The sequence below is a fragment of the Podarcis tiliguerta genome (genome assembly GCF_965153285.1).
Source record: "Podarcis tiliguerta genome assembly, chromosome: 13".
Classification (NCBI taxonomy): domain Eukaryota; kingdom Metazoa; phylum Chordata; class Lepidosauria; order Squamata; family Lacertidae; genus Podarcis; species Podarcis tiliguerta.
In genome coordinates this window covers 17,807,496-17,825,288 of record NC_139546.1, presented here as the reverse complement: position 1 = coordinate 17,825,288, position 17,793 = coordinate 17,807,496, and the positions used below count along the sequence as shown (strand labels likewise).

The window sequence follows — 17,793 nt, the reverse complement described above, 5'->3', positions numbered from 1 at the left end:
TCAGTTCCAATTTTGAACTGTTTTCAAGACATGCACACACACACGCACACATACACACACACACACACACACACACACACACACACACAGAGAGAGAGAGTGTGTGTAATGTGGGCGTACCCACAATCTTTTGGCTCTACTGGGATAAAAATATATTTCCTCTGAAACACATCTCCATAAAATGCTTATCTGCTATCCAGCCAAAATTTTATTTATTAGTAGGATGGGTATTTTGCTTCTATTCATACAAGCTTAGTGTTCTTTGTAATTTAATTTATTTATTCTCTTACATTTATATACCAGCTTTCCTCCAAGGAGCTCAAAGCAGCACACATGTTTTCTCCCTTTCTCAGTCTAATCCTCACAAAAACCCTGCAAAGTTGGCTATGCTGAGTTCTGTGATTGGCCCAAGGTCATGGCTGAGCAGCGATTTGAACTCCAGTCTCTCAAACCCTGGCCTAGATTGACACTTTACACCACACTGGCTCTGTTTGTTTTTGTTTGTTTTTTAGGCAAAAGGTGGGGAAGGGTAAAGGATTCCGCTTCCCATAACAGATTCCTGCCCTCTTAGAATCAAGAGCTGCTCAGCCCACCTACCCCTGACAACAGGACAAAAACAACAACAGGGTTTTCTGCTCTGAAAACAAATACCATAATGCTAGCTACTGTGCTGCTGACAGCAGCCTGCTTCTCTGGGTCATTGCTTGTGCCCCGGGAGTGCCCAGGGCAACAGCTCCATCAAGAAAGAAGCTGAGCTACTACTCTGCCAAGAGTGGGACAGTGCAACTGTGTTATTCTCCCAACCCAGAGGTCACTGGATCAAAACTGCTTCTGGTTTCTGGTGCCCGCTTTCTGCTTTACTGTGAAATCTCACAAAGCAAATAGTGGCCCTTCTTCTGGCTATTCCCCTCCCACCACCGTCCATTTTAAAAGAACAGATTTTTTTCCTTTCTCTGGAATCGAGGCACAGAGTGGAGCAAGGGCAAACAGCTTCCTGTTCTGTCAGCACAATGACCCAGCCGGGCACTTTCGTGTATTGTCAGCAGACTTGAAGGAGGAAATTCTAATTTCATTAGAATGACAGGGCATGGCAAAACAGCAGGGAAGACGAATCTATAGAATTAAAGAGATCTCATGGAAGTTAAGGTTCCCAGAAAACTGAACAGAGCTTATTGCAGTTCTCGCTTTTATTGCTTTGTGCAGAGTGCAAATGTGTCTCCATACCCTCCAACATTTAAATGTTTGAGGAGAGCTGTGGCTCAGTGGTAGAGCAGCTGCTTGATATACATGCAGAAGGTCCCTGTGAGGTTGGGAGAGGGCCCTGTCTTAAATCTTGGAGAAGCTACTCCCTGCCAGTATCAACCATACTGATGATCTGACTTTGGTACAAGGCCGCTCCCCATGTTCATTCCTAAGAGTCTGAAACCTTTCCCCCTTAGTGTCTTCCACACAATCACATTGAGGGAAAGATTTGGGGTGCATCCCTGCCCCTGCCCCCTGCTGTTGCATCTCCCACTGCCCTGTGGGTGGGGGTGAGGAATGTCTGTAAAGAGGAACCTTGCTGCAGTGGCGTAGCGTGGGGGTTGCGGGGGGTGCCGTCCGCACCAGGCGCAACATCTGGGGGGGGCGCTCGCACTCACAGCTCTCTGCCCCTACCTGGCAGAGGGGGCGCAAATTACTTGCCTTGCCCCGGGTGCTGACAACCCACGCTACGCCACTGCCTTGCTGAACATAGCAGACTCGACCTACGATGTGTACAATCAGTTTCCCCAAAGGGTCAGCCAAAATCTACCCTCCTGTAACTTAAGCCCATTAGAGTAAGTGCTCCCTTTCTGGGTCAGCAGAGTACAGGTTTGACTTATTCTATGTGACAGCCATTCCCTGCTCCAGACCAAATGTACCCAGTTTTTCTTCACCCTTTCCTAACTGTGTGTTGTGTGCTTCCGACCACATCCTCTTAAGTTGTCTACATCCTTAAAGTGTTGCATTCAGAATTGAATGCAGTATTCCAGATGAGATCACTTCAATAATCTGTCCTCTGTTGATTTAATAAACCTCGGCGTTTGCTCTTTAGGTTAAATATATTATTGCAAAAATCAACTCGAGTCTTGCAGATCCTTAAAGCCTCAACAAAACTCTTACGGCATAAACTACTTTACAAATGTCAATAAAGAGTATTGCCATTGACAATTCAGAGCTTAAATGTATGCAAAACGAACACGACATTTCAAAACAGGAATTGGTGTTAAAACAATCAGCGCTGCTGAGTAAATTCAGTGGAACAAGAAACCGCTGTCTGTATTCAGATCTAAATTATTCAACTTATTGAGAAGCTGGAGTTGTAATTTTGCAGTTTCATGCTGGAATTTCCATTTGAAGTTCCTCCAGAAATGTATTTCAGCAGCTGCAGGATGGAATATGACAAGCTATGTACTACGTGGCAAGGTATTGTTCATGTACAGTAATTTAGTTGTGTGTCAACTAGAGACATGATGGATTTGTTTTCTGAGATATGTATCTTACCTTTCCACCAAGTGGTATCCAAGGTGGTTGTTCCCCTGTGCAGCTGTCCTCCTACTCAGAGACTAAATAGTTAGAGAGACCAGAAGAATAAAAACTCTAGTAATTCACACAAATTGTAGTAAAGCAACCCCCTAACGCAAAATGCACAGACATAGACACATATGTACACACATACAAACCAGAAGGTGGTCATTAAAACCACTTGTAACAGAAAGAACATGAACCCGAGTTAGCTTATTTCCTCCTCTCTCCGAATCCATTTTCCTTTTGTGTCAAGACTTTTAAAAATTATAAGCTCAAGGATTGGGGCTGTCCTTTTTTTAGTGGTTAGTCACTGTGGGAGCCTTTTCTGGCTGAAAGGTGAAGTAAAGATAATTTAAATAAACAAAATAAGTTGCCTTCTGGTTTGAAGGATATATTCTAAGTATCATCTGTCTCAAACCTTTCCTTTTAGGTGAAGGTTGTTGGACACCTGTATATACAGATGTTCTCCAACCAGGGATACTGTTACACCAGGAATATTCTCATACGTTGAGAGAGGTAAATCACAGATATTTGCAAGCTGCTCTGGGAGCTCTATTTCTGATAAATAATGTGTGTGTGTGTGCGTGTGCGTGCGCGCGCGCGCACACACACACACACACACACACACAAGATGCAGCAGAGGAACGCATCCATAGCTTTGGAATTGTCACCATGTACAAAAAGGGGTGGGGGACATAATGACAACCAAAACCATCTCAATTCCTGAAGCAGGATGGGTTTTAATGGGTTGGAGGGATAAATTGCAATTAATATATCCTCTCCTGCCCATTAAAACCCATCCCACAAAGGTTATGGGCTCAGTACTGTGTAGGAATACAGATTTTGTATTTTGTAGAGATTTTTTGAAGTTGTTGCCTGAGTCTTTCTAAAGTGGGGTGAGAAGGAGGAGGAGGAAGCCAGATTACTTCTGGACTTGATCAAAAACCTAATTCCTGTGCTTTTAATTTTGCTGTCAGGGGTAGGACTTTGGAACTCTGCACAACTTGTCACACACGTGTGAGCCTGGAGGGATAGACTGCAATTAATATATAATCTATTAAAACCTATCCTGCACCTTAGGCGTTTTCTCTCTTTTAAAACGAACGAATCGAAAACGCAGGAACCCCACAAGAAAATCCCCTCTTTTCTGCGCGCCGCCGAGGGAGGAGGGGAATCAGGCGAAAATGGCTCTCAGGACTCAAAACCGAAAGCTACTTTCGCAATCACGTGGCGCCGCGGAGAAGGGCGAAGAGGCTCCGTTTTGCGGCTCGCCGGAGAGGAAGAAGTAGTCTGGACGGGGGTCTCGGAACAAAAGCGATTCTGACAGGTGGGTGCTTGGTTGCGGGGTGCAACGAGGGGCTCCCTCCCCCTCACTCCGAAAGGAGATCCTTCCTGGACTTCCGCATTCCAGATCCCAAGCGGGAGACTTTTCAAGCTGGCCAAGCCGCAAACCCCGTTTGGCAGGGATCCCGAAACGGCAGCTCAAGCCCCGTTGAGGCGCGTTTACTTGGAAGTAAATGCATGACTGCACGGAATTCAGCAACGCCGGTTTCGGTGGGACCGGCCTCTAGTTGCTATATTATTGGCTTACAGCCAAACCATGCAAACAGGCCCGTTGCGCGGGGCTTTTGCGGTCTTCCTTTCTTCTTGCTTATAGAATCATAGAATTTGTAGACTTGGGATCACGAGGGTCATCTAGTCCAACCCCTGCAATGAAGGAATCTTTGCGCTAATCCAGCCCCTGACTCCTGGGAGGAGGCGTTGCTGGGTTTGTTTCTGGCCTGATCCAGCAAGGGGTTCTTTGTGTTCCTGAAGATCGGAAGCACTTTGAAAAGGCTTCTAAAAAAAGATCAAGGATCAAAGTAACGCGCTGTCTTTCTTCGTCTCTCTCAAACACACACACACACACAATCGCTGTCAGCCATATGTAACACTCTCCATCAAGGACAAGCTCTAAGATAAAGGTAAAGGGACCCCTGACCATTAGGTCTAGTCGTGGCCGACTCTGGGGTTGCGGCGCTCATCTCGCATTACTGGCCGAGGGAGCTGGCGTACAGCTTCCGGGTCATGTGGCCAGCATGACTAAGCCGCTTCTGGCGAACCAGAGCAGCTCACGGAAACGCCGTTTACCTTCCCGCCGGAGCGGTACCTATTTATCTACTTGCACTTTGACGTGCTTTCGAACTGCTACTTTGGCAGGAGCAGGGACCGAGCAACAATAGCTCACCCCGTCGTAGGGATTCAAACTGCCAACCTTCTGATTAGCAAGCCCTAGGCTCTGTGGTTTAACCCACAGCGCCACCCGCGTCCCCAAACCCCCCACACGACCACTTGAACATTGCTGAGGGACTTGACAGACCACTTAAATGATTTTTCTGCCTGTTGTAGCAAGTTGTATGCAGTGCTAGGGGCTGTGTGGTTTTTAATTGTGTTTTTGCAGGCAACACCACCTGAATGAAGCTCATGGTGGTCTGCAAACTAGAGTTTGGGGGTCCCTTTCTAAAGCAAACAATCTCTCTCTCTCTCTCTCTCTCTCTCACACACACACACACACACAGACACACACACAGCTTTTCTCTCCCTACAGCCTTGCAGCTGTGTTGCAGTGACTCATTATCCTGCCACTCCCTTCTCTCTCCCCATCAGATTTCATTGTGACATCCTCCCACAGTTCCCCCATGGGTACTCAAAGACCTCTCATCGTGCCCTGGCTAATGGAACAGTTGGACGCCCGGCGGTACCCGGGGCTGTCGTGGCTGAACGCAGAACGGACCCTGTTCCGAGTGCCGTGGAAACATGGCTCACGGCAGAATATTTGCGACGAGGATTTCCAGCTCTTTGAGGTAATCTTCTAGTGTTTCCTTTGGTGTGTGTCCCACATCACATCCCACCTTCCTCAACCTTCCTCACCTTCCTCAACCAACATGCTGGTTGGGCTGCTGGGAGTTGTAGTTCAAAATGTCTTCAGGGCGTCTTCAGGTTGGGGAAAGCTGGGGAAGAGATTTCCTTCGTGTTTTAACTGTAACGTTCTGGAATAGCTGTGGGAGGTGGGCGGGATGAATGGGGTTCCACATCGTGAGCACAAATCACTCAGAATGTGCAGTAAAATCTGGAGGGACCTCCAGTTTTGTGGCAGGTTGGAGAGTCCTGGGGGCGGCTGACCTAAATCCATCTGTCAAGATGATACAAGGGTTGAAGGAGGGAAAGAGTTGACCGTGAGCCTTTAAGATAGACAGACTGTCTTTATGGGTGAGCAGGGTGCTATAGCTGGGCTTAGAAGTCTGCTGTGTGGGGGTATGAAACCTCTGTAAAGGTAAAGGGACCCCTGACCATTAGGTCCAGTCGTGCCCGACTCTGGGGTTGCGGCGCTCATCTCGCTTTACTGGCCGAGGGAGCATGGCCAGCATGACTAAGCTGCTTCTGGCAAACCAGAGCAGTGCACAGAAACACCGTTTACCTTCTTGCTGGAGCAGTACCTATTTATCTACTTGCACAGGCATGCTTTCAAACTGCTAGGTTGGCAGGAGCAGGGACCGAGCAATGAGAGCTCACCTGTTGCGGGGATTCGAACCGCCGATCTTCTGATCGGCAAGTCCTAGGCTCTGTGGTTTAACCCACAGCGCCACCCGCGCCCCTGTGAAATCTCCCTACCTAACTGCTTTCTTTCCAGGACTGGGCCATTGCCAGAGGCCGCCATCGCCCAGGCATTGACCAGCGGATGCCCTCCGAGTGGAAAAGGAACTTCCGCTCAGCCCTGAACCGGAAGGAGGGGATCCGCATGTTTCAGGATAACAGCACAGACTCCGAAGACCCCCACAAGGTGTTTGAAATCCTGCATGCCCCAAGTAGGTAGATCGGACAGAACAGAGGGCTTCCAATGGGGATCACTAGGCAAAAGATGCGAGGAGGAGCCAAGGATCAGACCGAGAATCTCCTCTGTTTGTAATCTTGTAGATCTGAATGACTCTGCCCAGGGGGCAGCAGTCGGTGATGTTTCGCCTACCCTGTCTGGGAGCACGGGACTGTGCGGAGACAGTTCTTCCTCTTCTCAGGTCAGTGCTTCTACTTTCCTCCCTGTCCCAGTCCCTGCAGCCATGGGATGGGGAAGTGGAAAGAAGAAGCAGAGCAGCCTGTAGGGGAGACACCAGGGGGAGGAGGACAGGGAAAGAGGAATAAACAGTCTCTATCCTTTCCTTCAGGGCGATACCCTGGAGAGCATGCTGAGTTCCCTGGAATATTGCAGCCCCACAGAAGGTGAGTGATCCAGGATACTGGAAAGGGATTGGTTCGGATGCCGCAGGAAATAGGTGAGGTATAAATGCATCAAATAAATGAATAAATAAAAACATGGAGAAGAAATGAAGGGGAAATTCTAAATCAAGCCACGTTCAACACTCAGGCCACCAAGCTTAGTTTTGCTTATTTTATATATAGATGCTCACTTTTCTTGGAGACATCTGAACAGAGAATCTTGGGGGGCGGTGACCATATGCATCATGGAACTAGTCTGTCCCCCCCCTCCAAAAAAAAAAACACACCCTGCACCCTTCTTCTGCAGCTGCTCTCGTATTAACTTTTGACACAGCTCCATCATTAGAGAGAACATGTAAGATTGCGTTCCATCTTTCTGCTGAGCAGCGTTACACTTCTTGTCTTTTTGAGTCAGCACTGGGATGGAGCTGGGAATGGTAAACTGTACCCCCCCCCTCCAAAGGTTGCTAGACTATAACACCCATCATGCTTAGCTAGTTAGACTATAACACCCATCATGCTTAGCTAGTTAGACTATAACACCCATCATGCTTAGCTATTGCCATGCTGGCAGGGGCTGGTGGGAACTGGAGTCCAACAACTGTTAGAGGGCCACAGGTTCCCCACTCTGTAGTCAAGTAATTAGGGGTTTCACATACCATTTTAACCTGGTTTTCACTGCATAGTTTTGTGCATATGTATTTTTTCTTTTTGATTCAGCTGTCCCGAGCCTGTGCTCCATGTATCAGATGGGATGTAGAGAAGAAAGTTGTGAGAGTGCTGCTGGTGAATGAAATTCTCTTTTCCACCTCCCACCCCACCCCTAGAATCTGTTTTCTTTCCAGATCTGGAAAGAGGAGTCCTGCATTCCTGCCCTATATTGCCCCATTCCCTCCAAAACCACAACCAAAGAACCTTTGACCATTAGTAGCTTCTGCCCTGATGTACCAGGCATTTCTAATAACCCAGAAATTCCAGAATTTTGGCATTCTCAGGCATTCATTCTAGATCCACCTCTTTCTGTGTGTGCCTGCCGAGTATCAAATTTTCTTTTTTTGTTGTTGTTCTTCTGAAATACCTTGTTTTTGCTGCCAGGAGCAGAGAATCTAGCCTGCATTGGAGGCCTGCCCCCATTCAGCTTGGATACGAATCTACCTGTAATCGCAGAGCCACAGCTGGATCAGATACTGGGAGCTGATACGTTTGGTGAGGAAATATTGTCAGGGCCAAGCCGAGATTGCAACCATTATCCATTTCATCTAGTGTGGGAGGAACCAAAGGTAGATCTTCTGTGTGCTTTGTGGTAGATCGGCAAGGCTTCCCGACTCCCAGTTGCTGAACAGCAACAAAAAACAGTTCCCATCTCCTTAGGAACAATCTAGTAGATTTTTGTTCTGAAAGTAGCGGGAATTGCGGCGTTGTCAGGCTCCGTCTCTCTGCCAACCTAGCAGTTTGAAAGCATGCCGCCAGTGTATGTAGATAAATAGGTACCCAGCTCTGCTTCTCTTTCAAATCAGAACCAGTGAAGGTCCTGTGTGAGTGTCTGGAGGCGGTTGGAGGATGGATGGCGGCTAACAGATTGAGGTTGAATCCTGACAAGAGAAAAGTACTGTTTTTGGGGGACAGGAGGCGGGTGGATATAGAGGACTCCCTGGTCCTGAATGGGGTAACTGTGCCCCTGAAGTACCAGGTGCGCAGCCTGGGAGTCATTTTAGACTCACAGCTGTCCATGGAGGCACAGGTCAATTCTGTGTCCTGGGCAGCTGTTTACCAGCTCCATCTGGTACGCAGGCTGAGACCTTACCTGCCCGCGGACTACCTCGCCAGAGTGGTGCATGCTCTGGTTATCTCTCGCTTGGACTACTGCAATGCACTCTATGGGGGGGGCTACCTTTGAAGGTGACCCGGAAACTACAACTAATCCAGAATGCAGCAGCTACACTGGTGACTGGGAGCGGCTGCCGAGACCACCGGTCTTGAAAGACCTACATTGGCTCCCAGTATGTTTCTGAGCACAATTCAAAGTGTTGGTGCTGACCTTTAAAGCCCTAATCAGCCTCGGTCCAGTATATCTGAAGGAGCGTCTCCACCCCCATCTTTCTACCCGGACACTGAGGTCCAGCACTGAGGGCCTTCTGGCAGTTCCCTCACTGCGAGAAGCCAAGTTACAGGGAACCAGGCAGAGGGCCTTCTTGGTAGTGGCACCCACCCTGTGCAACGCCCTCCCACTAGATGTCAAAGAGAACTACTACCACCAGACTTTTAGAAGACATCTGAAGGCAGCCCTGTCTAGGGAAGCTTTTAATGTTTGATGCATTACTGTATTTAAATATTTTGTTGGAAGCCACCCAGAGTGGCTGGGGAAGCCCAGCCAGATGTGTGGGGTATAAATAAATTATTATTATTATTACTGCTGCAGCAGGAAGGTAAATGGCGTTTCTGTGCGCTCTGGTTTCCGTCACAGTGTCCCATTGCGCCAGAAGCAGTTCAGTCATGCTGGCCACATGACCCGGAAAGCTGTCTGTGGACAAACACCGGCTCCCTCGGCCCAAAAGCAAGATGATCGCCGCAACCCCATAGTCGCCTTTGACTGGACTTAACCGTCCAGGGGCCCTTTCCCTTTTTTTACCTCTCTGTCGAGTCTGTTTTTGTGTCTGTGTTGGGTATCAAGTGCTTGCTTTGTCTTTTTCTCTCCAACCATGTTTAGCTGTAGCAGCAGAGAATCCCGCTTTCTGTGGAGGCCTGCCCTCATCCGAGTTGAATCTAGTTCCACCCACAACTGCAGCATCTCCCCTGCAGAACTTCTTGAGTAGCGATACTTTCGGTGAGCTCTTTTCGATCTAAAAGAAGTATGTGCTTTTAAGTAGTAGAAATCAGGGTGTAAAGTAGCAGGTGGAAAACTCCTTTGGCTCGGTGGGCCAGATCTTTATACCCACCCACCCACCCACTCATCCTCCTAGGCCAACTTTGACATCAGATGATTGGCAGGCGGGGGGAACCATCTGACAAGCTGTGAAAATAAAATCGATTGGCTTGTTGTTTAATACAGTGGTACCTCGAGTTAAGTACTTAATTCGTTCCGGAGGTCCGTACTTAACCTGAAACTGTTCTTAACCTGAAGCACCACTTTAGCTAATGGGGCCTCCCGCTGCCGCACAATTTCTGTTCTCATCCTGAAGCACAGTTCTTAACCCGAGGTACTATTTCTGAGTTAGCGGAGTCTGTAACCTGAAGCGTATGTAACCCGAGGTACCACTGTATATATTTAGCCCAGTGAAAATAGCTTGGGAGCTGGAGCTGACCCCCCAGCCATCATCCGTCTCGCTCATGATCTCTCCCCCCGATGAAGGAAACCCTTAGCGCTCGTATATTTTGCCAATCAGGTTGAGCTTATAACTCAAAACCTTGCCCTCCCATGTTGTTGGCATCACCAAAGTGACCTTCCTGGGGCAGAAGTGCCCAACCTCACAAGGCTGTTGTGAAGATTATAGGAGTGGGGTGCTATGTAGACCACCTTGTGCTCCTATCAGTTTGGGGAAGGTAATCTGCAGTCCCTATTGCACACAGCTTGGAGTGAATGCGGTAACTTCTTGTTATGTTTGCTTCAGGTTAAATATTTTCAGGTTGCATCCCGCGGCGATCTGGAAGTACCAGAAAGGGTTACTTCTGGGTTTCGCCGCTCGCGCATGCGCAGCTGCTCAAAATGATGTCACGTGCATGCGCAGAAGCGGCGAATTGCGACCCACACGCAGAGACGCAGGTTGCGTTCTGCTCGTGTTGTGAATGGGGCTCCGGAACGGATCCCGTTCGCAACCAGAGGTACCGCTGTACTTTGGAGGACTTACGTACAAGACATTGAATGGGTGGTTTCTCTGGAAGAGGTTTGGCAATTAAGCGGCAATTTGCTGCGCTCTTTTTTCAGCGGTCGTTCCAGAATGATACTGGCTGCTGCACGAGCAGAGCAATAAGTCGCTCTCCTCCTGGGGGAACAGCAAAGGCTGTGTCTCCTGCTGCTGGGAGACAGGAAGAGTGGGTGGTGTTTTGCACCTGGCTTTCCCAAACTATCCCTCTCTCCTCCTCAGGGTCAGATTTTGAGGTCCGCGTCTACTATCGGGGTCGGCTGGTCCTTGCCGACGTATTCAAGAACGTGCGAGGCCTGTGCTTCGTGCCGCCAGGCTCCCAGGGCCGCTACCCCTATTTGGCAGACGTGGTCCTGCCTGACCCAAGCTGCTTGAACGACAGCCTGCAAGTGACCTACACTCAGCGCCTTCTGCGAGGCGTGGCTCCGGGGGTGGTTCTCCGTATCGAGGGTATGACTCTGTGTGGCATGCGCCAAGGCCATTGCCATGTGTCCTGGAGCCAGTCAGAGATGCCTGAAGACGAGACGCCTCACGGGGCTCTACTGAAGGAACAGTTGGGTCCCATTTACAGCATGCAGCAGTTTGTGCAAGGTATGCAAGGGCTATGTTGCCTGTTCCATAAGGGCTCCTGGGTAAGGGTTTGTGTCTTAAGGGCTCACCCTCACTGTTAATATAACTTTTGATTCTCTTTCCACCACTGCTAGAGGGACAGGCACTCAACTCACATGCCAAATGAAATACAAGTTAATGGTTGTGCCTTCAGGACAGCGATGGGGAATCTGTGGCTCCCCGGATGTTCATAGACTCCTAGTCCTCCTGGGCTGATGTAGTGGGGAAAACATCGAAAGCAACTTATTACAGTGGTTCTGGGACGCAGGTGGCGCTGTGGTCTAAACCACTGAGCCTCTTGGGCTTGCTGGTCAGAAGGCCGGCCGTTCGGATCCCTGTGACAGAGTCAGCTCCCGTTGCTCGGTCCCAGCTCCTGCCAACTTAGCAGTTCGAAAGCACACCAGCGCAAGTAGATAAATAGGTACCAGTGTGGCGGGAAGGTAAACGGCGTTTCCATGTGCTCTGGTTTTCATCACGGTGTCCTGTTGTGCCAGAAGCAGTTTAGTCATGCTGGCCACATGACCCGGAAAGCTGTCTGCGGACAGATGCCAGCTCCCTCGGCCTGAAAAGCGAGATGAGCACTGCAACCCTAGTTGCTTTTGACTGGACTTAACCATTCAGGAATCCTTTACCTTTTTACATTGGTTCTGTTCTTACCTTCAAGGTTGTGTTCCGAGAGTGGCATTGGATGAACGCTCCTCAGCCCCATGGCACTTGGGCTGCAGGGTTCCGTCCTCTCCCCTGTACTATTGTAGCATCTTTACCAGGGTGGTCTAACATGCAGCTTTCCTGGTGGACCTTGGCAACATTTGATACCCCTCCACAGCCCTCGTGCCGAGTTAAAGGCCACAGAAATAGTAATCAGCATGCAGCTACCAGCTGAGGAACTGATAGGGCTTTAGAATATGAAGGAAATGCTCTCCTCCCTTTCTCCCCAGACCTGGTTGCATATATGGAAGGCAGACAGGGATCTCCTAAGTACACCTTGTGGTTATGCTTTGGGGAAGATTGGCCAGACACCCGCCGGCCCTGGAAGAAAAAACTGCTCATGGTGGAAGTAAGTACTTCTGTCCCTTTCCATGCTTTGCTTAAGCACCGTCCAATATGCTGCACTCTTTTCCACAGCTCAGAAGCAAACATCTACAAGTGCTGCCTCTAACTGATTTAACACAGCTGATTCGCTGCAACCAGGGTTGCTCATGCATGGTTTGAAAAGTGGGGTATACTTTTAGTATGTTCTTGGGGGGGCATCTATGAGCTGGAGTGGAAGGAAGACCTGGAGATTAATTCTGCCACAGTGGTTGCTTGGAACATGTCCTCCTGCGCCATCTTGCTCCTGTTTATTCCAAACCTGGTGTGGATCTGAGGTACTCACAAAAAGGCTATCCCATCATACTTTGACCCAGGCGTAAAGATAACTAAAGCAGATATTGCTAATGCACCTTGAGAAGCTTTACCACAGGCTTCCTCAACCTCTGCCCTCCAGATGTTTTTGGCCTACAACTCCCATGATCCCTAGCTAGCAGGACCAGTGGTCAGGGATGATGGGAATTGTAGTCTCAAAAAACGTCTGAAGGGCCGAGGTTGAGGAAGCAATGTTGACATGAGCAATGAAAGTTCCTTTGTCTGAGGATTCACTATGGGACCTGTGGACCTCCAGATGTTGTTTGACTACAGTCCCCATCAGCCACAGGCAGCAAAAGCCAGCGGTCAGGGATGATAGGATTTGTAGTCCAGCAACATCTGGAGGACTGCAGGTTTCCCCTCCCTGCTTTATTGCATATGAGAGAAGAGGGAAATAATTAGGATATTGGCTAAGGTGACACATGCATCATTTTTGAATCAAAGCACATAAGAAAATCTTTACAACTGTTTTATACACAGGTGGGATTATGTAAAACTAAGATTGACTGTGATTTCTTGAATTGAGTAATAGGTCTTTTAAGTCTTGTAAGTATCTTAAAAATCAATGCCTCAGACTCCCTGTGCTTGAGCTAGAGAATAAGATTATTCAGTGGTAAGGGTAAAAGCAGTAATATTTACATCTCTTAGTTGAAGTAATATTGAGTTATGATGTATCTTTCAATAGGCAAACCATGCCTTTTGTGTGTTTAAAATTGTTAAGCAGACTAGAAATTTGTTACACATATAACAAAATGCATTTCCATCTGCTGTGAGATCCTCTCTTATGAAATACCATACAACTGCTTACATTCTGTACCCAAAGTCAAACTGGCTATTTTATCTTTCTGAATAAGCCACTCAATTAGGATGCGTTAAAGTAGGGGTAACGAACATGGTGCGTTAAAGTAGGGGTAACGAACATGTTTGCTGGCACTGATAGGAAGCACAGTCCGCAATATTGGAGGGCACCCACCACATTGGTAACCCTGGCTTGTTTACTCAATATTGGGATACTGGCAGGCCTTTGAAACAATGAGCCCTAGAAACTTGGTCATTCTTTTAAAACGGAAGCAGAAAATCTACTGCCAGAATTGGATGTGCCTAGTATTCAGTGAATGGAGAACCAAATAGCTCATAGCAGGTATAAAGTATATTGCTGTTTAAAACTTCTGTAGCAGTATATTTGTGCTCTAGGATTTGTACAAAACGTAGGTGTTGCTTGTCACTATGAAACAGCTCACCACCTGCCTTACTGCCACCAAGGAAAAGCCCACCTTCCATATCTCATGTAGATTTAATATGGATACCGTCAAGATAGAGACATCAGAGAAGGCTATCGCTCATGGTTAGGGAGGAGAGAGATTGATCATGATACCCAGTTCAGATGGCATGGCAGCAGAGAACCGGGGAGGAATAAAGTGCCCGTGAGTCCCACTTTTGGAGTCCCTGTAATCCCACTAAACCGTAGCTTGGCTTACCTTGTCACAGTGGCATAGTGTGGGGGGTGCAGGGGGGGCCGGCCGCACCGGGCGCAACATCTGGGGGGGGGGGCGCTCGCAGCTCTCTGCCCCTACCTGGCTCACTCACTCTCACTGCAGTGCTGGCTGTGCGAATCCGATCCGAGCCGCCGGGTCGCTGCCCACTGTGGAGGGGAGGTTGCCAGGCGTGCGGTGCGGTGCGGAGAGAGAGCGAGGGACTATCTGGGGGAGGGACAGTTCAGCGGGGGGGGGGGCCCAAATTACTTGCCTTGCCCCGGGTGCTGACAACCCACGCTACGCCACTGCCTTGTCATGCAAACCTGCTTGGTGGGGGGGGGGGGAGAACTGGAACTAAACATGCGAAGGACCACAGGTCCCCATCCCTGCAACAGATAGTTTATGTCACCTACAGCTTTCATAGGGACTTACTTCTTTAGCTGATAAATATGTACAGTGGTGCCTCAGTTTAAAAACTATTTGGTTTACAAACTCCGCAAAAACGGAAATAGTCTTGGTTTCAAAACTTTACCTCAGTCTAAGAATGGAATCCGAACGGTGGAAGGCCTCATTAGGGAAAGCGTGCCTTTGTTTAAGAACGGTTTTGGTTTAAGAACGGACTTCCGGCACAGATTAAGTTCATAAACCGAGATACCACTATATATACAGTGGTACCTCGGGTTAAGAACTTAATTCGTTCCAGAGGTCCGTTCTTAACCTGAAACAGTTCTTAATCTGAGGCGTGCTTTCGCTAATGGGGCCTCCTGCTGCTGCTGGCACGCGATTTCCGTTTTTATCCTGGGGCAAAGTTCTTAACCTGGAGCAACCACTTCCTGGTTAGCAGAGTTTGTAACCCGAAGTGTCCGTAACCTGAAGTGTCTGTAACCCAAGGTACCACTGTATGTCCATTAATCAGCAAAACTTTGTAGCCAAAGTCTGTTTTCACTGCAGTGGGCAGAGCTGTTCCCTCTAAGGTAGCCTAGCCCTCCCTCCTTTGATGTAGCCCTGGGGATAAAGTGGGAAAATGCTATAGTCTCTGCCCTGCCACACACGGTAGGCAGTTCTAAGAACTAAATGAACGGAACACAAGTAGCAGCAACTGTTTTGTTCTGGTCTCTCCCCACTTCCCTTTTTACAGGTCATCCCTAAGACCATGGAAGGTCTCTATGAGTTCAGCCAGTCCAGCGGGGCCTCCTCATTAAAGGGAGCAGAGCCTGACCTAAGGATATCAGATTCGCTGCAAGGATCCTACCTGGACCAACTGAGAGAATGGCAAGAGAAGATGCAGGTGCAGTTTAATTAGCTGCGCAAAACTTTTATCCCCCTTCTTTCAGAGATAGCTGCAGATTTGGGTCCTCTTCCTCAGACAGCTTTCGGGGTTTCTCTTACGCAGCAGAATCGACACTCCTCTTTGCCAGTCCTGAGAAAAGGGCATTCCGGCAGCCCTTTTGGTGGAGATGGTCGCTGCTCACTTGCACAAACCTTCCACTGAGACAGCTGGCAGCCGCTGTCTGTTTCTATTAGCATCCCTGCATGCAGAGGATATTCAAGAGTTGGGGGGGGGGTTCGTTTGGGTTTTTTTGCTTCATCCGTTCTTGTTCGCTGGTTTCGTCGTAGGCGTCACAACCACAATCAGCAGCTGAACATGGCGAAAACACTCATCTTTAACTAGGTCTTTGGCTGTTAAACACACACTGCCTTTTAAAATGTGAGGGTTTTTTTCTTTATTATTATGTTATACACTTTGTGTTTTTATGTTGTAAACCACCCTGTGATCTTTAGGTGAAAGCCGGTATATAAATTTAAGAAATAATAATAATGGCAAAAACTGGATTTATCATCTCTGAGTGTCCCAATTATGCTTAAGATTTAATGTTACTTTTTACTGCTGCTTGTTTGCAATCTTAGTGTGTGTTTTTATCTCACTTTTTAATCCACAGTCATTCTGATGCAGGCTTGCTGTTTTTCTTAAAAATCATTAGATGCATCCAGTCCTTTCTTTTGATGGTGCTAAGACGGTAGCAAGTTTTTGCCAATTCTCACCCTGTTTGCCCTAATATAACTCTAATCGGTCTCCTGTCTTTTTCCTTGTTTCAGTCCTCAGCTCTGCTAATCATCTTGTTATCTATAAACTTATTTTAAAGTCTCCTCCTTCCTCTTGACATTACTCCTTTCTCGCCATTTCTCCTTACATGATTTCACTCCTTAGTCCACTCATTGATCCGAGTACTTTTAGTAGAACAAGATTTAATTAAAAATATCATCTTCTGGTTATGTCCCCTCCCTTTTTCCTATTGTCTGCAGCCATTTGTTCTGGTTGTGTTCACACGCCTCTAAACCACGGTTTGTTCAATAAACACAAGAGTAGTTTTACAGACAAGCAAACAAGCAACAACTGGTTTCCTCAAAGTGTGACTTGTTTTCCAGCTGTTTTTGTCTTGTTTTTCTATAGTGCCTGGGGTGGAGCTGCCAAACAAACCATAGTTAAGACTGCTGGGTGCAGGTATTATGCCATACCATAGTTTGAACAAACCAGTTTGTAAGCCAACAAAATCCCCCAATTGCTTCGCATTATGGTTGCCAGAAAACAAACCATGGTTAGTCTGCTGGGTTGGGTTTGGATGTTCAAACTAAGTATGCTGAGCAAACCATGGCTCAGCCAGGCCGCTGGCTTCTAACTCTGCATGTAACTCCCTACCTCTGCCTCTCTGGTTTCTTCTTTTAGAAAGCCAATTTATTCTAGACTGCATTTCCTTTCAACAGGCCATTACAGGTTTGGCTATACAGTACTCCCTCTCAGTTTCTTCCCTCCCTTCACTTCCTAATGATGCTGGTTAGATTTCAAAGCGTGACCCTGCGAAGCAGAGAATGATTTTTCTAAAATGTGCAGTACATGGTAATTTTAGGCACTTCATAAATAAAACTCAGAAGACTATGTACACACCATTTCAACCCCTAACCTGCCATGATTTTGAAGGCAAGAGCAGCAAAGAGTTGGAAGGATTCAATACAAGAAAAGCCCCGCAGGATCGGATCAGAGGTCCAGCAACTAGTACTGGGAAGGAACTATCTTGCCTGTGAACCTGGAAACGCCACGCAGCCATCATGATCAGTTACCATTGACAGACTGATCCTTCTAATCCCCCTTTTAAAGCCACCTAAGCCAGCGGCTGTCTCATCTTGTGGCAGCGAATCCCATGAATCATTATACACTGTGTGGCACTCTCTCTCATCTGCTCTGAAACAACCTGCCAGTTCCTTTCACTGGATGACCAAAACTTTGACTTATTTCGTGGGGGAGAAAAACTTCAACCTGCTTTCTCTGCAATATGCTTGATGCAGTAAGCCTCTATTAGGTCTCTTCACCCCCAGCTGATTACGTGTTTTCCTAAACTGAAAAGCCCCAAGCATTTGTGTTGCGCCCTTACAGAGAAGGTGCTGCAGTTAATCCGAGCTGGAGTCCCGAGTGCCCGAGCGGCGTGAGTTCAGACAAAGTCCCCACCTGTCCCCGACAGCATTTCCCATTTTTGCTCTCTTACCATAGCACCTTTCCCACTAACCGGTGTCAGCCCCTGCAGGGTTAGCTGAAGCACCCACCCTACTACCAACACGGCTGCTCCTGCAGCCCTTTCGGCAAGAACCTCGCT

At 47.9% G+C, this 17,793-nt stretch overlaps 1 protein-coding gene across 4 annotated transcripts; it reads left to right on the top strand.

The window, feature by feature from the left end:
* The first annotated feature begins 3,452 nt into the window (after window positions 1-3,452).
* Window positions 3,453-16,534, top strand: IRF3 (interferon regulatory factor 3). 4 transcript variants are annotated; one of them, XM_083408199.1, is made up of 11 exons: window positions 3,597-3,874; window positions 5,219-5,390; window positions 6,218-6,392; window positions 6,502-6,599; window positions 6,747-6,801; window positions 7,519-7,584; window positions 7,894-8,004; window positions 9,506-9,622; window positions 10,881-11,249; window positions 12,206-12,324; window positions 15,285-16,534. In XM_083408199.1, exons 2-11 carry the CDS (start codon window positions 5,226-5,228, stop codon window positions 15,447-15,449), a joined length of 1,440 nt encoding a protein of 479 aa, XP_083264325.1. In that variant the 5' UTR covers window positions 3,597-3,874; window positions 5,219-5,225; the 3' UTR covers window positions 15,450-16,534. The 4 variants fall into 4 exon arrangements, with proteins under 4 accessions (XP_083264327.1, XP_083264325.1, XP_083264326.1 ...); XM_083408200.1 differs by having other exon boundaries at window positions 3,621-3,874; window positions 9,512-9,622; XM_083408201.1 differs by lacking the exon at window positions 7,519-7,584 and having other exon boundaries at window positions 3,453-3,874.
* The last annotated feature ends 1,259 nt before the right edge of the window (window positions 16,535-17,793 follow it).